This window comes from Capra hircus, chromosome 3 (genome assembly GCF_001704415.2).
Source record: "Capra hircus breed San Clemente chromosome 3, ASM170441v1, whole genome shotgun sequence".
In the NCBI taxonomy this organism is placed as follows: Eukaryota; Metazoa; Chordata; class Mammalia; order Artiodactyla; family Bovidae; genus Capra; species Capra hircus.
In genome coordinates, this window is record NC_030810.1 from 41,423,186 (window position 1) to 41,442,184 (window position 18,999).

At 37.1% G+C, this 18,999-nt stretch overlaps 1 protein-coding gene across 1 annotated transcript in view; it reads left to right on the forward strand.

The window, feature by feature from the left end:
• PDE4B (phosphodiesterase 4B) overlaps window positions 1-18,999 on the forward strand; it is a 613,613-nt gene that overhangs the window by 70,432 nt on the left and 524,182 nt on the right. Inside the window, exons 2-3 of the mRNA XM_018045231.1 lie at window positions 6,695-6,807; window positions 11,244-11,482. Coding sequence (XP_017900720.1) covers window positions 6,766-6,807; window positions 11,244-11,482 — 281 coding nt within the window. The 5' untranslated portion in view covers window positions 6,695-6,765. The remainder of the gene's footprint in view (window positions 1-6,694; window positions 6,808-11,243; window positions 11,483-18,999) is intronic.

The following is an 18,999-nucleotide window of genomic DNA, read 5'->3' on the forward strand; positions in this document are numbered from 1 at the left end:
TGGACACCTGCCTTAGAGAAGGCATCAATATCTAGTCTCTTTTTGTTAGAGAAGCAGTGACACTCAACAGAGGACTGCAATTAAATGCCCAGTTATATAACAGGGCTTTCTTTTTTTAATTAACTCTTCCACTCTGCTGTAGTGTGGAAGCACGTAGAACCTAAAGAAGAGAGGGGAGAGAAGGAATAAAAGAATAGACTATCCCCTCTTCCCAATCTAAGTCCTACACACTGGCCACTGAGTAGCTCCCCAGCTCCTGAACAATGAACTGAGAAAAGGGAAGGAGATGTGGTGTAAAGCCGTTAGTTATAAGTTATGTACTCAATTTGAACTGTTGTTAAGGAAGAGGATATAGATTTAACATTGCAGATGGAAAGCAGTTATTGGAGAAAAATGAAAACATGTACAAAATGTTCCATAGATCAATTACACAAAAAACAAAATTAAACTCCTTTGAATATTGTCTCAGAATAAAGAGAAATCTTTAAACTGAAAAAGATAACTTTATTCAAAACTCAAAGCACTACACTATTTTTTTCATTTCCTCAAGGTTTGGTCATTTCATATATGGTTTATATCCATAAAGTAGGATTTTAGAATGACTACCATTATTTATTGAGATTTCTACCAATCAAGAATTACTACTGGTAACTGAAAACTGCTGAAAGAGAAATTTACGTGATAGCTGTATCAGTCGGTGTCTTCTCCCTTGTTTTAGATTTTATATCTCTGTAGAAAAGATGGAAATAACAAATTATATGATGAATACTATAGTCTTAGAAAAATAACAGAATGTTGTGAAAGATTAATATATTTAAAAGCACCGCTTAAGTGGTGAAAGATGAAACTACAGGAAAACTATTTATACATGCCAATATGGAATTTATTGTCATCATACTTGCTCATAACTTTAGGAATTCTTAGAAATACTTTGTTTTAATGAAGCATATGGCATTCTGTGTATTGAGAAGCAAATTTTGCTAACAGAAGAATAGTTTCCGATTAGGAGAACTTGACTTCTCTCTGTTTACATTTGCCTTAAATTTGAGGCCTTATAAAACATCAGTATCTTTTTAAAATTACTCTTTTTTGTCCTAACATGATTAGGGAGCATGATTCTAAAAAGTGATCAACTTAATTTGCAGTCCAACATCAGAAAAAGAAATAAAAATCACTTTTCTACCTTGAAAAGATGTGAATAAGCCCCCAATCAGTTGCATAATGATTGGTGAAGAGGCTTGGCCTAGAAATAATGTCTTAGTCTGAAACAACAGAGCGTGTGACTCTGTGAGTATTTCATTACTGCTCTGAGCCTTTATTCCTTCACCTATCATAATAGTTGTGCCCACCTCATTTGGTTGGTGGCTCTAATGAGAAACAGTTGGACTCCTATATGTGCAGTGCATAAACTGGCACAAGATGAATTCTCTATCCATGTTAGTCCAAAGGATAGGCAACTGACACTCAGTTCAGTTCAGTTCAGTTGCTCAATCGTGTTGGACTCTTTGTAACCCCATGGACTGCAGCACTCCAGGCTTCCCTGTCCATCACCAACTTCCGGAGCTTACTCAAACTCATATCCATTGAGCCGGTGAGGCCATCCAACCATCTCATACTCTGTCGTCCCCTTCTCCTCCCGCCTTCAATCTTTCCCAGCATCAGGGTCTTTTCCAGTGAGTCAGTTCTTTGCATCAGGTGGCCAAAGTATTGGAGTTTCAGCTTCAACATCAGTCCTTCCAATGAATATTCAGGACTGATTTCCTTTAGGATGGACTTGTTGGATCTCCTTCCTGTTCAAAGGACTCTCAGGAATCTTCTCCAACACCACAGTTCAAAAGCATGAATTCTTCGCTGCTCAGCTTTCTTAAGTCTCAACTCTCACATCCATACATGGCTCCTGGAAAAACCATAGCTTTGACTAGATGGATCTGTGTTGGCAAAGTAATGTCTCTGCTTTTCAATATGCTGTCTAGGTTGGTCATAGCTTTTCTTCCAAGGAGTAAGCATCTTTTAATTTCATGGCTGCAGTCACCATCTGCAGTGATTTTGGAGCCCCAAAAAATAAAGTCTGACATTGTTTCCACTGTTTCCCCATCTATTTGCCATGAAGTGATGGGACTAGATGCCATGATCTTAGTTTTCTGAATGTTGAGTTTTAAACCAACTTTTTCACTCTCCTCTTTCACTTTCATCAAGAGGCTCTTTAGTTCTTCTTCATTTTCTGCAGTAAGTATGATGTCATCTGCATATCTGAGGTTTTTGATATTTCTCCAGGCAATCTTGATTCCAGCTTGTGCTTCAGCCCAGCATTTCTTGTGGCGTACTCTGCATTCAAGTTAAATAAACAGGGTGACAATATACAGCCTTGATGTACTCCTTTCCCTATTTGGAACCAGTCTGTTGTTCCATGTCAGGTTCTAACTGTTACTTCTTGACCTGCATTCAGATTTCTCAGGAGGCAGGTCAGGTGATCTGGTATTCCCATCTCTTGAAGAATTTTCCACAGTTTGTTGCAATCAGCAATAACATGGCACTTATAATCTCTATTTTTCTATTTTATAATGTATCTAATATATAATGTAATGCTAAGTTAAATTGTATGTAATCAATATTATGGGCTTCCCTGGTGGCTCATACAGTAAAGAATCTGCCTGTAATGCAGGAGACCTGGATTTCATCCCTGGGTTGGGAAGATCCCCTGGACGAAGGCATGCAACTTGCTCCAGTATTCTTGCCTGGAGAATCCCGTTGGATGGATAGAGGAGCCTGGCGGGCTACAGTCCATGGGGTCGCAAAGAGTCAGACATGACTGAGCAACTAAGCATAGCACATTAATATTATATAGCAATAGTATAATACAGTAATATAACAGTGTAGTATTAAACATAACATTTCTCTGATTTCCCAAACAGAACTACTATTGCCACCCATGAGTGATGACGTAGAACTATTTCTGCCTTACTTGAAATTTTGCCTGCTGACCTTCTTTTCTAAAAGCCATAAAACCATTCTAAAACTCCAACTAGATTTTACTTACTCATTCTCTAATGGTTGTTTATTGAGACCCTTCTTTGTGTCAGCCACTGTACTATGCACTGAGGGGGTATATTTTAAACTAGCCCTCTGGCTTTGTAAAGTTTTTGGACAAATCTGTTTTCAGTCAGGGTCTCTACAGGAAATAGATTGCACTCCCACAGGGAATGAAAGAAAATTTAATGGAGGTCCTATTTACAATGGAGTAGGAAATGGCAACCTACTCCAGTATTCTTGCTTGGGAATCCCATGGACAGAGGAGCCTGGTGGGCTACAGTCCATAGGGTTCCCAAGAGTCGGATACTACTGAAACAACTTTGCATGCACGCACTATTTACAAAAGGTGTGGACAGGGTTGAGGACGGCCCAAAGGGATAACCAAGCACTATAACAATAGCAACAGTGGAAAGCTGCCATCAGCTTTATGTTTGAAAGGTGAAGTGGAAGCAGTAGTTAATGGAAGTTAGGGAAACCTGTCTCCTTAGAGATGGGTGATTATAGCGGCTGTGATCTATAGAAAGGGCTTTCATTACTGTTGCACCCTGGCCAGTAGAGAGGACCTTTTCTTTCCTCCTGCCTTCCTGCTGTACTTCTCAGGAGTTAGACAGCTAGAGAGCCCATGGACTCAGTCTGTGAGGACCAGCCTCCTGTGACACAACCAAGATGGGGAAGGTATTAGAGTGGATCTCAAGGAGACAAATGTAAACTACCTAGAAAATGATCTCTTCTTCCCTCCTTTATCTTATTTCTTGTAACAAGTGCTGGTTTTTATTTCTGAATGTAAAAGTAATATATTTTATATGTACGACATTTGAAAAACTGCCTTGTAACTTTTTTAACTTGAGATTTTGCTTTTTCCTAGCCAGGATATGCTCCCAGTTGAAGGCACATGAATCTGTCCAGTCAGCTTTCACAATCAGAGTGTTATAAAACATAAGTTTATTTTCATGGCTAAGACCTCACAAAAATACTCTTGCATGCCCTAAATCTACTGATGTTACCCTGGAACATGTTGTCTTTCTGCCTGTCATAAACTTCCTTAGCATGGCATTTTCTCGCATAGTCACAGTCTTAGGACATTAGATGCCTTCCCATATTTTTGCACAACATGTTTTTTCCACTATCTCTGCTAAACAAATTCTACTCATTATTTAAGGCTAAAAGAAAACCTTATTTATTTCCCAGAAACCCAAAGATTTTAATATTTAATTATATCCTTTGGTTCACTCATTTTACAAATATTTTTGAGAACCTATTAAGTGCATATTTAATATATGTAAGTCTTTCTTGCCAGACTAGACCTAAAATTCTTAAGAGTCGTATTTGCATTGAGCTTCATTTGGGTCCTATCATAGCTTTGCTCACTTCTAAGAAAATATAGCTAAGGTCTTACCTTCATTTCTGCTGGTGAAACTTGATCACAGTTCCTTCCCGCTGAAGACAGCCTCAGAATTTCTATTCCAGTTGTGCTGTTTTATCCTATTTTTAAGTATATTTCCTGCCAAGCAAAATGGATCACTTTTTTGGCTTGGAAAAGAGTATCACAAAAATTTGGAAAATATGGAGAAGAAAGAAAAATATCTGTGCCTCTTATATAATATTCCCTGTTACAGTGTTACACAGCTTCTTTAATATTTTTCTATGCTTATATTTTTGAGAATTATAATCATTGGGTATGTCTGATTTTATATCCTATATATAAAACTTCCATCTTGAATCTTGCTTTTTCTTTTAACATAGGGGTATAAACATTTTTTTTTTCAGGTTCTGCCTCAGAGAGGCACTCAAGATTGACTATAACAGAGATAAAATATTTCTGTTATTTGTTGACCTTTGCTAGGTTTCAAGCAGGTTTTGAGTAAGAGCTCTAAATTTCTGCTTGTTCCTCTTTGGTCAGTGTTAGAAACGGTCAATAATTGTAATCATTCCTTGGTGTTGATGGGGAAATTCTTTTCCTTGTCGTATTGAATTGAACACCTGAAAAGCCTGTGGGGTTCTCTCCCTAGAAGACTTGCAAAGGTGAAGTTTCTCCCTCCCCCACTCTCTTATCTGCTCTGTCAGTTTTGCTGCCAATTTCTGCATAATATAGTCAAATTATGTGTGAGAAATTCAACCCTGGTTTCCTGGGTGATGGTACAATGCCACTGCTTAGTATTCCTAGTCACATAGCTACAGTTCCATCACTCTGTTAATCTATATATATCTTCATGTTCGAGAAGCAGACATTTCAAATCCAGCATGTATTAAGGGTTTTAAATATACAAAGTAAGAAAACATAGGAGCTTCTGGATCTCAGCGTTGATGAAGGTGTTTTTTTATTACTAAAAATTATATTTATTTTTTAAAATTTTTTTCTTATAGAAAATCTTAAACACACAAAAGTGGGAGGTTTTTGATATTAAGATTTGAGAATCCCCTGTCTGGACCAATATTTTTTGATTCAATGATTTCTGCAGTGTATCTTTTCCAGTTCAATTCTGCAAAGTCAAAACTCTTCATATTCTTTTTTAGACTATTGTATGTCTGAACTTTAAATTTTGGCCTGTTTTAATAGCCTGAGTTTTCATATTTATAAACCAGTGACTCTTTTTCCTCTAGAGTTTGTACAAGTAGGGTGCACCCTTAAATTTTGGAAATGTTATTGAGGTTCTTTGTTTCTGAAGTGAATTCTAGTGATCTACACAAAACAAATGTCATGAACTGCACTGTCTGCTTCAGAATGGCCAAGTTTGTGTGATTTAAACCAGGAAATTCTCGCTCTTTCTACCTCTTGGTTGGTAAAGTCTCTGTGATGAGTATTTGCATATGTACATATAAGAAGTTTAAGCTAATGGTAAAATTGAAATTAAGATTTTTCTAGTCACGCATATGTTTTGTATTGGTTTAGTTTTCTTTTTTATTGACAATAGCATCAGTGGATCATGGAGAAGGAAATGGCAGCCCACTCCAGTATTCCTGTCTGGAGAATCCTATGGACTGAGAAGCCTGGTGGGCCACAGTCCATAGGGTCTCAAAGTTAGACATGACTGAAGTGACTTAGCATGCATGTATGCATGCATCAATGGATCATACCTTAAATTCAAAATCTGCTATGTTTTAACTGTGTTGGTGGTTTAGTCACTAAGTCATGTCCAGCTCTTGCAATCCCATGGACTGTAGCCCGCCAGGCTCCTCTGTCCATGGGATTTTCCAGGTGAGAATACTAAAGTCGGTTGCCATTTCTTTTCTAGTTTTAGATGTGTTACTTTGGCCACATCAATTTTCTGATCCTATATTCTCTCATTATTAAAAAAAAAGATGAAAACCATTTCACAGATTGTTATGGAGATCAAATGAAATATTGCTTGGGAAGATAATTCATAAGTATAAAGCCTTTCACTAAAACCTAGTATTTCTATAGTCTTAAAGATCATTGATAATTTGGGAGCCTAATTATTACCCGCTATTCCTTTTCTCTCCCTTTAGATAGCTTTGTCTTGGACTTTTGCATGTTGTGAACCTCTTTTCTCACAGCTCAGCTTTAGTTAGCTTGGTAAATTGTGATATTTGTTTATCCACATCCATTGTATACCTTCAGATGTTAGTGCAGAGAATACCATGTATTTGTATTTAATGAAGGATACAGAGCTATTCTATTTGTGCGTGTCTTTTTTCCCTGTAGGTCTTAAAAATTGACAGCAAAGCTGCCCTGAATAACAGACGTCCTGAGAGGGACTGTTTTTCACCTCTATAATGAAGAAAAGCAGGAGTGTGATGACGGTGACGGCTGATGATGTAAGTTCCAAAAGTCATAGAATTGCCGATTCTACCCACTCTTTGTCTGCCTAATGAAGAAGGCACTCCATAATTTTGTTCTAAGGGCCGGTAACGTTGTTTAGAAGTACCACTCTGTCACTAGGTATTTCTATGACACTGGGCATTACCAGCCCTTGGACCCAGAACTCTGCAAGGTAGACAGCAGGCATACCACACTCGTTGCGGCTTGGAAATAGGCTCAGTTTGAGCTTTGTGGTTTTTATTTACAAAATACCAGTCTGGAAATTTTTCTTTTCCCCATTTCTTGATGACTTTCTTGTACATTTTTATCCATGTATAGCTAGTCCTTGAGTCACCTCTTGAGGTGGGGTCTTTGACAGCTGTTTGTATTAAGAAGAAATTTGTGAGGTATGCATCTTCTAGGACTTAACTGCTCAGTGTGGGCCTCAGACCAGCAGGGCTAGCATCACTTGTGGATTTATTAGAAATGCAAAATCTCAGAACCATACCTTAGACCTATAGATCAAACTTTGTATTAACAAGTTCCCAGGGAGACCAGATTATGTACATTATATTTGAGAAGCCCTGCTCTGGGTCCTTTGAAGAAGTAAAGAAGTCTATAGACATTATTTTCAATCGCTTTGCATCTTGGTCAGCTGAGATTATCTTTTTTGCTTTCAATTGATCAGTCCTCCATTTGTGTCTCTTAAACCCTGGGATTTTCCCATAGTACTATTTGTATAAAGTATGCTCCAGATTCTGTTTCTTTGGAAGAGCAAAACTAAGCAATACAGTCTGTCTGTAAAAGATGATCAATTTTTTTTCTTTTCATTCTATCATTGCAGTGATTATCCTAATCTTGACACAATCGAAAGACAGGGAAGTTTTCTCAGAAGAATGTGCAGGAAAGAAATGCATGTTTGAAGAATACAAACCCCACCTAGAGTGGATTGTTTTTACCTAGATTTGCACTGTCCAACATGGTAGCCATTAGCCGCATGTGACTCTGAAGCACTAGTGTGAATGGGAAGGTGCTGTAAATGTGAAATACATTTTGGATTCATAACGGTACAGATAGAAAAGAATATAAAATATGTCATTAGTAATTTTTGATATAGATTACATATTGAAATGTCAATATTTTTGACAATCTAGGCTAAGTAAAATATATTATTGAAGGTAATTTCATATTTCTTTTTTTAATGTGATTACTAGAATATTTAAAACTATACATTTAGCTCCCATTTGTGGCTTGTTCTTTATTTCTAGTAAACAGTAATAATCTAAAACTTTTTACCATGTACCTCAACTTTTCGAATATAGTACAGAAGATCATATTAGATGTTACACACAGTATCTCTTCCCTAACAATGAAAGCAACTTGGCAGATACTATGTTTTATATGCCACACTCTGAAGAAAGATTTACCCTTAGGTCAAGGATGTTTTATTATATTCTTAGTTATTTCAGCTCAGCAAACAGTAGCTCAGCGATTTAAATGTTCACTTGACATTATTTAGCCCCTCTTATGCACCAAACACTGGTTAGTTCTAGGGATTAGCATTCTTGTCCCTTTGAAGTTTGTATTACAGAGGGGAGGGCATAAATAAATCAATAAGTTATAAAATAATTCTAGCTATAATAAGAGCGGTACAGAAAAATGAAGCCAGTCGGGGGGCGGCGGGGGAGAATAACTGGATGATGACTATAAGTGTTTATAGAAGGATGACATGAAGAGATGACATGTGGACAGTGAAGACATATGAACGTTGAAGGAATGAACTCTGAGAAGGTCAGGGAACAGTGTGATTTCCAGAAGTAACATTCAAATTAATGTTTTAGTCCTCTGCAGATCTTTGATCTGATAAATGATACAGTCAACCAATATCATGCTGGTTAAAATAGGAAAAGAAATCCAGGATCACAAATTCAGTAGTTTAGAATTGACAGAATTAGATTTTGCCTTTGAGGGTGTTAGCAAATTGGGGACAGTAATTATGAGTATGAATTAGAGTTTGAGATAATCATATTGATAATGCAACACGGGTTAATGAAGTGTTTGTAAAACAATGTTAATGTTTTCAACATTTAACTTAATTTCTAAAAGCCTATTCCATTATGTTCTTTTGTGGCAATGCATTTTCACATTAATTGAAGTCTTTAGAAAAAATTCTTAAAACTCAAAGACTGATTCCAAATCTCTATTTCAAGTATGTTCACAAGTCAGTATGGGAGATATTTTTGTGGTAGGTGGTGACTTTGTTACCTTTCAAATAAGTATAGTGTAAGTACCCATTTAGTTTATTCACTGCACTTATACCTGGTTGATACTATTTACTTTCTTAAAAGAGGAAAAAATATCCAAGGACTTTATTATAAGACCATTGTGATTTGTGGTTTAACTAAGTGACATTCTCATTTTGTTCTTTTGTACAGTATTTCTTGTATAGGTGGTAAAATATTTGCTGAAGAGTTTGGCTTCCAGATAATTGGTACTTTCTTTATGTGTATATTTGGAACAAACTGATATATAAAAGTTCTGACGTTTAGTTTGTTCTTGAATCTCTTTAGGAAGACTTCGTCTCTTCTAAGACTTTCTTTCTCCTCTAGTCTTTTGAGAAAGAAACTTACATATGTTATGTTTTCTTCTCAGCTCTTATTTCTAACACACACACGCACACACACACACACGTGAGTAAGTGCCAGGCCATGGTAGATTTAATATAATCAGTTACTAAACCAGTTTGCTTGTTTAAACCAAGGGTGGTCTAGTACTAATTACTAAACAGTTAAATTCTGGGCACATTCCAGAAGATTTCAAACTCTGGAGAATTCTAGATTGTTTGGTCTTCTTCCTGCTACTGAATTGTGGTTCTACTGAATTTTAAATAAGCGGTATTTGAAAACCTTAAGTCAAACAGAAAAAATATGATGACATCCCATTTCCAGGTGGAGAGAATTGGGCCCCTGAAAATTGTCAGGCCTATGCATGCCCAGATTTTCATCATGAAAATGTGGCTTTGTGTAGATGAGATAAGCATAAATGATTAGAATATAAGTCCTGCTGCTTTTTGCTGTTGTACCCTCTCAAACTAGGACTATATAAGATTCTAATATGTGTGCTACAAATATTTGTTGAATGATCCCATCTAGGCCCTTAAACTTGAGTTAATTCTTATATGAGCTAGTATAGGGATGGGTAGAGGAGTGGTGGGTGGTTTTGTTTGTTTGTTTAAAGGCAGTCTAGTTCCAGGCTCTCCTAAGTCTATTTTGAAGGGCAGTAGGAAGTACCTGTCTTTTTAAGGGCTACTGAATGACTTCCAGGTGAGAGATCTTGGTCTTGTGTTAGGACTTCAATTATTGCTTAGGATACAAGAGGAGAGTGACAGACAGAACTTTTAAACTCCCAGTGGCTATCAGTGGCTATTTGCATTGCCACAACATTTGCTGTCTAGCTCAGAGGTTAAAGCGTCTGCCTGCAATGCAGGAGACCCGAGTTCAATCCCTGGGTCGGGAAGATCCCCTGGAGAAGGAAATGGCAACCCACTCCAGTATTCTTGCCTGGAGAATCCCATGGATGGAGGAGCCTGGTGGCTACAGTCCACGGGGTCGCAGAGTCAGACAGGACTGAGTGACTTCACTTCCACTTTCACTTTCACTTTCAAGTATGAGTGGTTAACCAGCAGAAGCTCTTTTGGGTCTTCTATTCTCCACAGTACCAGGAACCAGAGTCACCAAGAGATATAGGAAGAATGAATAACTCTTATTGTTGGTTATAATTCAATGCCCTTATCTTCTCACAAGTATTTCATTTCATGTCAGCCTTAGGGCGCATATTGAACATATGGCAGTTCAATTCAGGACCAGATAAAGTATATTCTTTTTTTTTTCTGAACTCTTATATATTTAACCCCCTCCCCCTATTGACTCCTAAACCCCCTCAACTCTGAGGAGAACTTTTATGAGAAAAGGAAAAGTCAGGTACCCAGTCACCCACAATTATGATTATCTTCCTGGTCTGAGATAGAAAATATTTTTTCTTCACAACATTGAGCAAGAAATGTTATACTTTACCTAGTATAGCTTATTTCCATGTTGCAGAATGATAACATCAATATCCAAAATATATTTTCAGTGAATAGCTTTCATTTTAGCAAGTTAAAAAAGAGAAAGAAAAAAAAAGAATAATTTAAAAAAGAGAAGATATCCACAGTCCTAAAGATCACCATGACTATGCAACTGATATGTTTAAAATTTGAGCATTAGCCCCATGCCTGTATGTCTTCTCTTAAGCTTTTGATGTCAGTGTTAGATTCTGATTGTGAGATACTGAATAAGGACTTTATGAGTGACAGCTTGATCATTTAGTTTCTTATTTTACTACATTGTGCATCATTTTAAACATTTGAATCTCATTTTCTTTTTCCTCTTTTTTCTTCCCCTGGTTCCTCTAGAATGTTAAAGATTATTTTGAATGTAGCTTGAGTAAATCCTACAGTTCTTCTAGTAACACACTTGGGATCGACCTCTGGAGGGGGAGAAGGTGCTGTTCAGGAAACTTGCAGTTGCCACCACTGTCTCAAAGACAGAGCGGAAGGGCAAGGACACCTGAGGGAGATGGCATTTCCAGACCAACCACGCTTCCTCTGATGACACTGCCAAGCATTGCTATTACAACTGTAACCCAGGAGTGGTGAGTAGACCCCAATGTAAATGTCAGCTGGAAGTTTTATTTTCCGGTTACTCCAGATACAATTTTCTTGTTACTAGAATGTTAGTTATCTGTGGAAAAACTAAGGCTTTTGACATTTTGAGAATTTGTTTCCCTTTGGATAGCAAAATAAGATCTTTTAAACAGTGGAGATACTGTCTACTTCTCAAGATTGGGAGGAGCCTGTTGAAGAAGGAATAAGATGCATTTTTATTAATGGCTAGGAAAGCAAAATTACTGCCTATGATCCTTTTTTCTTTTTTTAACTTCAGTGAATGTTGACATGTTTAATTTAGAAAAGAACAATCATATAGGAGTACCTAAAGGAAATACATATATATGAAATATATAAATCGTCTATGTTATATATATGAATGGCAAGAGATATTCTTATTGCTATACTCAAAATATAATTATTCTTAGTTTCTTTTCACTATAATCCCACTTTAATAATTTCAGTTTATGATTAGATAGTAAAGAAAACACTTTTGTAAATCAAAAGAGGAATGAAAATTGTACAATGGGAGATGCTTGGACTTTTTGCAGAATCTATGTTTGTGAAAGAGACTATTTTAATCTAGTGTTGAAACATTAATCAAGTACATATAATTTATGACTGAGGTTAAGCCTGTGCCATGATATTTCTTCAAATATGTGTTTTTATCACATATTTAGGATTTAGCAGTTTCTCTGATTTTTCTTTTTCCTTTTCATAATCCAAATATTTTTCCAAGAATAGCCTGCTTATATAACATAGAGTCCTGTTCAAATGAAAAATACTTTCTGTATATTTTATATAATTTTAAATTATAATAATATGGTGCTTTTAAAATGACTTTTAAAGTCCTTTTTTAAGGAAAAGAACTAAACATTAAACCACTGTGCAGTATCATTGCCGTAAATCCTTAAAATCTGTGAGCTTTATTGTGTGCCACATTCCATGACCGTATACTGAGCTGTGCAGTGCTGATGAGTAGTCGAGTATGTGCTCACTGGGTGATGCAGGAAAGCTTTTAGCTGATGGTTATCAAATACAGTAAGAATTAGATCCCTGAGACTTCAGGTATCACAGTTACTAGCATGAAATGGTTCACCAAGCAATCTGTATATATGATAGAGAAGCATGTAAAACATTATAAGGGGAATGGGTTAAAATTTTGAAAAGCAGTAACTGGCATCTTCTCCTTAGCTGAATTAACATAACAATAATCATAACCAATCACTGAGAACTCATATGGGCGTGTGGCTCCCACATCGCTTACTCAGTCACATAGCCTATGTGATCAGTCTTGGTTTGCTTCTACATTATGACAGATTTGGAATCTAAAATATAAATCTACACGGATTTATATTTCAACAAGTTGGCACCAGTGCGGTAGTACTAGTTGTTACCATATTGAAATGCTTCCTTATATTGGTAAATACATGCTTTCGTGGGCTCTATGATTGTCCTTATTACTATCCCAGACTCTTCCCCAGAAGGAAATTCTTCACAAACCAACAGCAAAGAGGTGATCAGTTGATGACTAGTATAGCAGGAGCCCAGTTTCGTTGGGCATTGGTGCTTTTTCTGTTAGAATAACTGTCCGGATAAAATGTACCTTGCAGTGTAGCAGTTCATTTTACCCAAAGACCCTTTGGGAGTTATGGAATTGTTCTTTTCTTAGAAGTATTGAATCCAGACTCTGGCGTGTTGGGCATGCTTCTTTACCTCTCTAAGCTGAATGTGTTCATCAGTACATACAAAGAGAGTAATTGTACTCAATCTCATGGGCTATTGTAAGGATTAGATATGGTGATCTCTATAAAATGCCTAGTTTAGTAAAAAGCACATGTTAGGCAGCCAACAAACATTAGTTTCTCTTCTCTTGATCATTATCCATTAAAGCCTTTTGAACATGAGAAACCATGTTTCAAGTATCAGTAGTCTCAGGCTGAGCATCAGTAGTTTAGAATGAAATGGAGGATTTACCCATTACCCAGCTGGTCATGCAGTCAGCCAGCACCACATATGAGTAATTAACTTATAATATGTCTTTTTTTTCCCAGTCACCTGGATACTTTTTTTTTCTTTTTCTTTTTTTTTTTTTTTTAATTTTTACCTGGATACTTTTTAAAGTGTGAGAGTATTCAGTCATTGACTCCAAATTTATTTTTAAGTATAAGCAACTAAAAGCATTTCATTGCATCCCTTAGAAATATTTCTTTTGGAATATTGATAGTTAGAGACTGGAGGAATTGCTGGCAGAGGAATTTACATGGAAAGACCATTTGATTAGAAGTGAGAAAGTAGGGTTCAGATATCATCAGGACCATCACTTGATGAAAGGTCCAAGAGATAAGGAATGCAGCCTACAACCCTGTGTGGGAAAGAATTATACTCACCACTTAGAGTGTGGAGAATGTGGAATCAATCTACAAGCCTAGATGATGGGTCAGTAAACTTTTCTTGCCAGTTAGTAAATATTTTTGGCTTTGTGGGCTTTATAGTCTCTGTTGTGACTATTCAGCATCACCAGTGTAGTATGAACGTGGCCACAGACAGTGCATAAATGAATGTAGCTGGTCTCCAGTAAAAGTTTATTTACATAAACAGGCAGGAAGCTAGATTTTGCCGGCCAGTCAGTTTGATGAATTCTGTTCTAGACTAGCAAAAATCCCCAAGATATGATGCCCTCTCTGATAATTGCTTTGACAGCTGTAACTGGGTGAAACTGACCTTGAGTTCCTGGTTGGTGTTCTAAATGTGTCAAAGATATGGGAATATATGCTGTAGATCAAGTCTTTAAAGCTAGTGAATGAATTTGAATGAGAACAAATAAAAATTACTATCCAGTGTACATAAAGTTAAATATTGGGTTAGCCAAAAAGTTCGTTTGGGTTTTTTCTATAAGGTGTTATGGAAAAACTTATACAAACTTTTTGGCTAACCTAATAGAAAAGATTGCTATAAATTTAGCTTTTGTTCAGGGAGAGTACATTGGATAAAGGGAGTTGGCCATCATCACAAGCAAAAGGCCTGGAATAGAAGGAAAGTGATTTTGATTTACTGTGGAGAAACGAAGAGTGAGGACCTGAGTCCAGTTGGGTGAACATCCATCTTGCTGCTTTTTGGGTGAATTTCATCATGCCACAAAAATTCAAATGAATAAACAGAGATAAACGGAGATGATACAACTTTTCAGAGTTGTGGTGAGAGAGAAAATGTTTTTGGTGTATGTAGCTTAGTAACTAGCACTTTAGTGGTTATTTTGATATTATCGTTATTTTATTGTTAAATATTGACTAAACAGCCAGCATTATGCATTTTTTTATTGCTGGGGATTCCGGGGGAATTTCACCACCTGCGTTATTGGAACCATCTTGGAAATATGATGAAAGAAGAATTCATATATGAAAGCAGGATGTTACTTTTATTACTGATAAAGTTGATGTTGGAATATGTACTCTATGTCTGTGGGCAAGTAGATGTCTAACACTGTGCACCATAATTATACAGACTTACCACGCAGTAATAGGAAGTGCTAGGGCTGGGCAGGCAGATCTTGTCCTCAGAGAGAGACTCTGACTCTGTAAAGCTTGAACGTGAAAGAGTTGTGGAATCCTGCCCGGGTGAGGCAGCAGGAAGGAAGGACTGACTTGTGCACGTCTGCTTTCTCCTCTGGAAAGACCAGTGCAGATTAAATTACTCCTTCTCCCCACGGAAGGCTGAGTGAGAAGGCAGAAGGTGGTTAGGAATGTCAAGACAGTGGCATTTGACCCTTGGAAGACACATCCAAAAGTGGAAAAAGTACGTTCTTCCTGACATCCCCCAGCCTTTCCCCTTCTTTTTACCTTTAGTCTGGGGTTACACTAGGGACGTGGCCAATGCCACATCTCTGGTGGTCTTTTTTTTTTTTTAAATAGTTCAAGGAGTTTACTGACCTACCAAATTTATTAGTGTCACCACAACCTAATTAGGAAAATAAGTCAATACTCAGCCTTGACTGTCTATAGTTAAATCTTTAATTTTAACTGTCCTCCATGAGGCTCTTAGAACTCTTTGACGCCTTCTAGGCCTTCCTTGTTTGCAATTGTTAATTATCTGTTTTTTAACCCCAAAATACGCTAGCTCTCTGTTTGGGATCATTTACCTTTTTGCTTGAAGTAAGTCCTTTACAATTTACTGTCATTTTTCTGTTTGTTTCTCTGAAAATGTCCGTATTTTGTATCATGCTTGACAGTGTTTTCTTTTTCATTATGTAGCAGTCTGTTTAATTCAACACTTTCCCCTTGCCTTTTGGCTTCCATTACTGTTGTTGGGAAAATGGCTCTAATTGTTTTACTGTGTAAATAAACTGCATTGGGGGTGGTGGACCCTTGATTTCTGAACTCCATCTTTGATGTGTCTATGGGTGGATTTCCTTTTATTTATCCTACATGAGATTTCCTAGACTTCTTGAATATGTTGTTTGGTATCTTTTATCATTGGATCTGGAATATTCTTTGCCATTATTTCTTCAAATATTTTCTCTGTCAGCCTTGTGCTCCTCTGCTATTAGACTTTGTATTTTGGATCTATTGGAATGTATTTTGGATCTACTTCTTTATTTTCCATTTCTTTTAATGTCTTTCACACATATATGCTTAAATGGTATTTGTCTTTCTGGGTTGTATTCTTGTAATTGCTTTTGGTCTGCTTCTGGTTTGCTAATTCTCTTTTCAACTATGTTTAATTTGCTGTTAAACCTATTATATTGCATATGTCAATTTTGATTATTATATTTTTTATTTTTAAAATTTGTATTTATTTAGCTTTTACGTATGAGGTAATTTTATGTAGTTTTCTTTTCCCTACCTGTATTAGTCAACTATTGTTGCATAACAAATAACCCCCAAATGTAATGGCTTAAAATAACAAGCATGTTTTATCTTCTATTTTCTGTGGGCCAGGAATCTAGTTGTGATCTAGCTGGGTCCCTCTGGCTGAGTCTGTCACAAGGCCAGAGTCAAGTTACTAACCAGTGATACCATCATTTCAGTGGTTGACTGGGTGGAAGGGACAGCTTCCAAGCTCACTCACATGGTATTTTGACAGGTTCATGTCCTTGCTGCCTGTTGACTGAAAACATCAGTTTTTGCTATATGGACCTCTCTCTTGGGCTACTCATGACATGGCGGTTTGCTTTGTATGGAACAAGGGCTTTTGATAGAGAAAGACTGATAGAAAAAAAAATTAGTGATATCACATCACTTTTGCACATTCTATGCATTAGATCTAGCCCATACAAGTAGGGGAAGAATTGAGCAAGGACCTGAATATAAGGAGGTGGGCATCACTGAGGACTAAGTTGGAGGTTGCCTATCATATTGCTTCCCAGGTGGTGCTAGTGGTAGAGAACCTGCCTGCCAATGCAGGAGACATAAGATATGCAGTTTTGATCCCTGGGTCAGGAAGATCCCCTGAAAGATGGCATAGCCCCACTCCATTCTTGCTTGGAGAATTCCATGGACAGAGGAGCGTGGCAGGCTACAGTCCATAGGGTCACAAAGAGTGGGACAGGACTGACGTGACTTAGCACACTCACATCATGCTACAGATGTCTTGAAGCTTTTAAAAAGTTCTCTAAATATAGCAAAGAAAGGAGAATAGACAAATCCACTGTTAAGTTGTAGACTTCAACACTGCAGAAAACTGATAGACCAAACAAGGAGAAAATCATTAGAAATATATTTGACCTGAACAGCATTATCAATCAACTTTATTTAATTGAAGTTTTTAGAATACTTCATCCAATAACAACACAATATGTATTCTTCTCAAGATTGCATTGAATGCTCACCGAGACGCATCTATTCTGGGCTATAACCCATACTTTAACAAATTTAAAATAATTAAATGGTCTGTGTTCTCGGACATAGTGGAATTAAATAAGAAATCAACAACAGAAACATAAGTGGGAAATTCCAAATATTCAGAGACTAGAAATCCAACTATAAATAATAGACCAAAATAGCCAAAGAGAAATCTCAAGAAAAAATTAAAAGTATTTCAAGCTAAGTAAAAATAAAAGTAATATTTAATATAATTTATAGAATGCAAAAAGCATTGCTTAAAAGGAAATTTATTTCTATACCTATATATATCTATATATCTGTTTCTATCTCTTCCTGTGTATATATTTGACAGGAACAGAGAACGAAATCAGTAAGCCTTCTGTATAAGAAAACTATAAAGAAAAGGAACAATTTAAGACTCAAATAAGCAGAAGAAAAATAATAATTAAATTAGAGCAGAAATCAATGCAATTGAAGACAGGAAAATAATAGAGAAAATTAGTGCAATCAGAAGATGGTGCTTTGTAAAAGTCAATAAACTTTTGATCAACTTTTGATCAGGTTAGCCAAGAAAAAGAAGACATAAATTACCACTTTTAGAAATGAAAGAGAGAACATTACTATTGATTCCCTGGAGATGAAAAAAATACTAAAGGAATACTGTGAGCGACTCTCCCACGTATTAGAAAATTTGGTTGAAATGGACTAATCCCTGTGCTGTGCGTGGGAAGTTGCTTCAGTCATGTCTGACTCTTTGCAACCCCATGGACTGAAACACGCCAGGCTTCTCTGTTCATGGGATTCTCGAGGTAAGAACACTGGAGTGGGTTGCCATTTCCTCCTCCAGGAAATCTTCCTGATCCCGGGGTTGAACCTGAGTCTCTTACATATCATGCATTGGCAAGCAGTTTCTTTACCACTAGCGCCACCTTGTCGGTGAATTGGTGAGTTGTGGGACACACACACAATGCAGTAATTGATATAGAATATAGTAGGAGGTGCACAGAGAAAGATGAACTTCAGACAATATTAGAAATTTCTTCTTTTGAGACATGTAAATTCAGTGCAGAAAAGAAGGAATGTATTGGAAATGACAAGGAGAGAAATAGGAGAAACTCATTTCCAAAGGTGGAGATCAGTTCAGTTCAGTTTAGTCGCTCAGTCATGTCCTACTCTTTGTGACCCCATGAGTCACAGAACGCCAGGCCTCCCTGTCCATCACCAACTTCTGGAGTTCACTCAAACTCATGTCCATCGAGTCGGTGATACTATCCAGCCATCTCATCCTCTGTTGTCCCCTTCTCCTCCTGCCCCCAATCCCTCCCAGCATCAGGGTCTTTTCCAATGAGTCAACTCTTCGCATGAGGTGGCAAAAGTATTGGAGTTTCAGCTTCAGTCCTTCCAATGAACACCCAGGACTGATCTCCTTTACAGTGGACTGGTTGGATCTTCTTGCAGTCCAAGGGACTCTCAAGAGTCTTTTGAACCACAGTTCAAAAGCATCAATTCTTCGGCGCTCAGCTTTCTTCACAGTACAACTCTCACATGCATACATGACCACTGGAAAAACCATAGCCTTGACTAGACGGACCTTTGTTGGCAAAGTAATATCTCTGCTTTTGAATATGCTGTCTAGGTTGGTCATAACTTTTCTTCCAAGGAGTAAGCGTCTTCAATTTCGT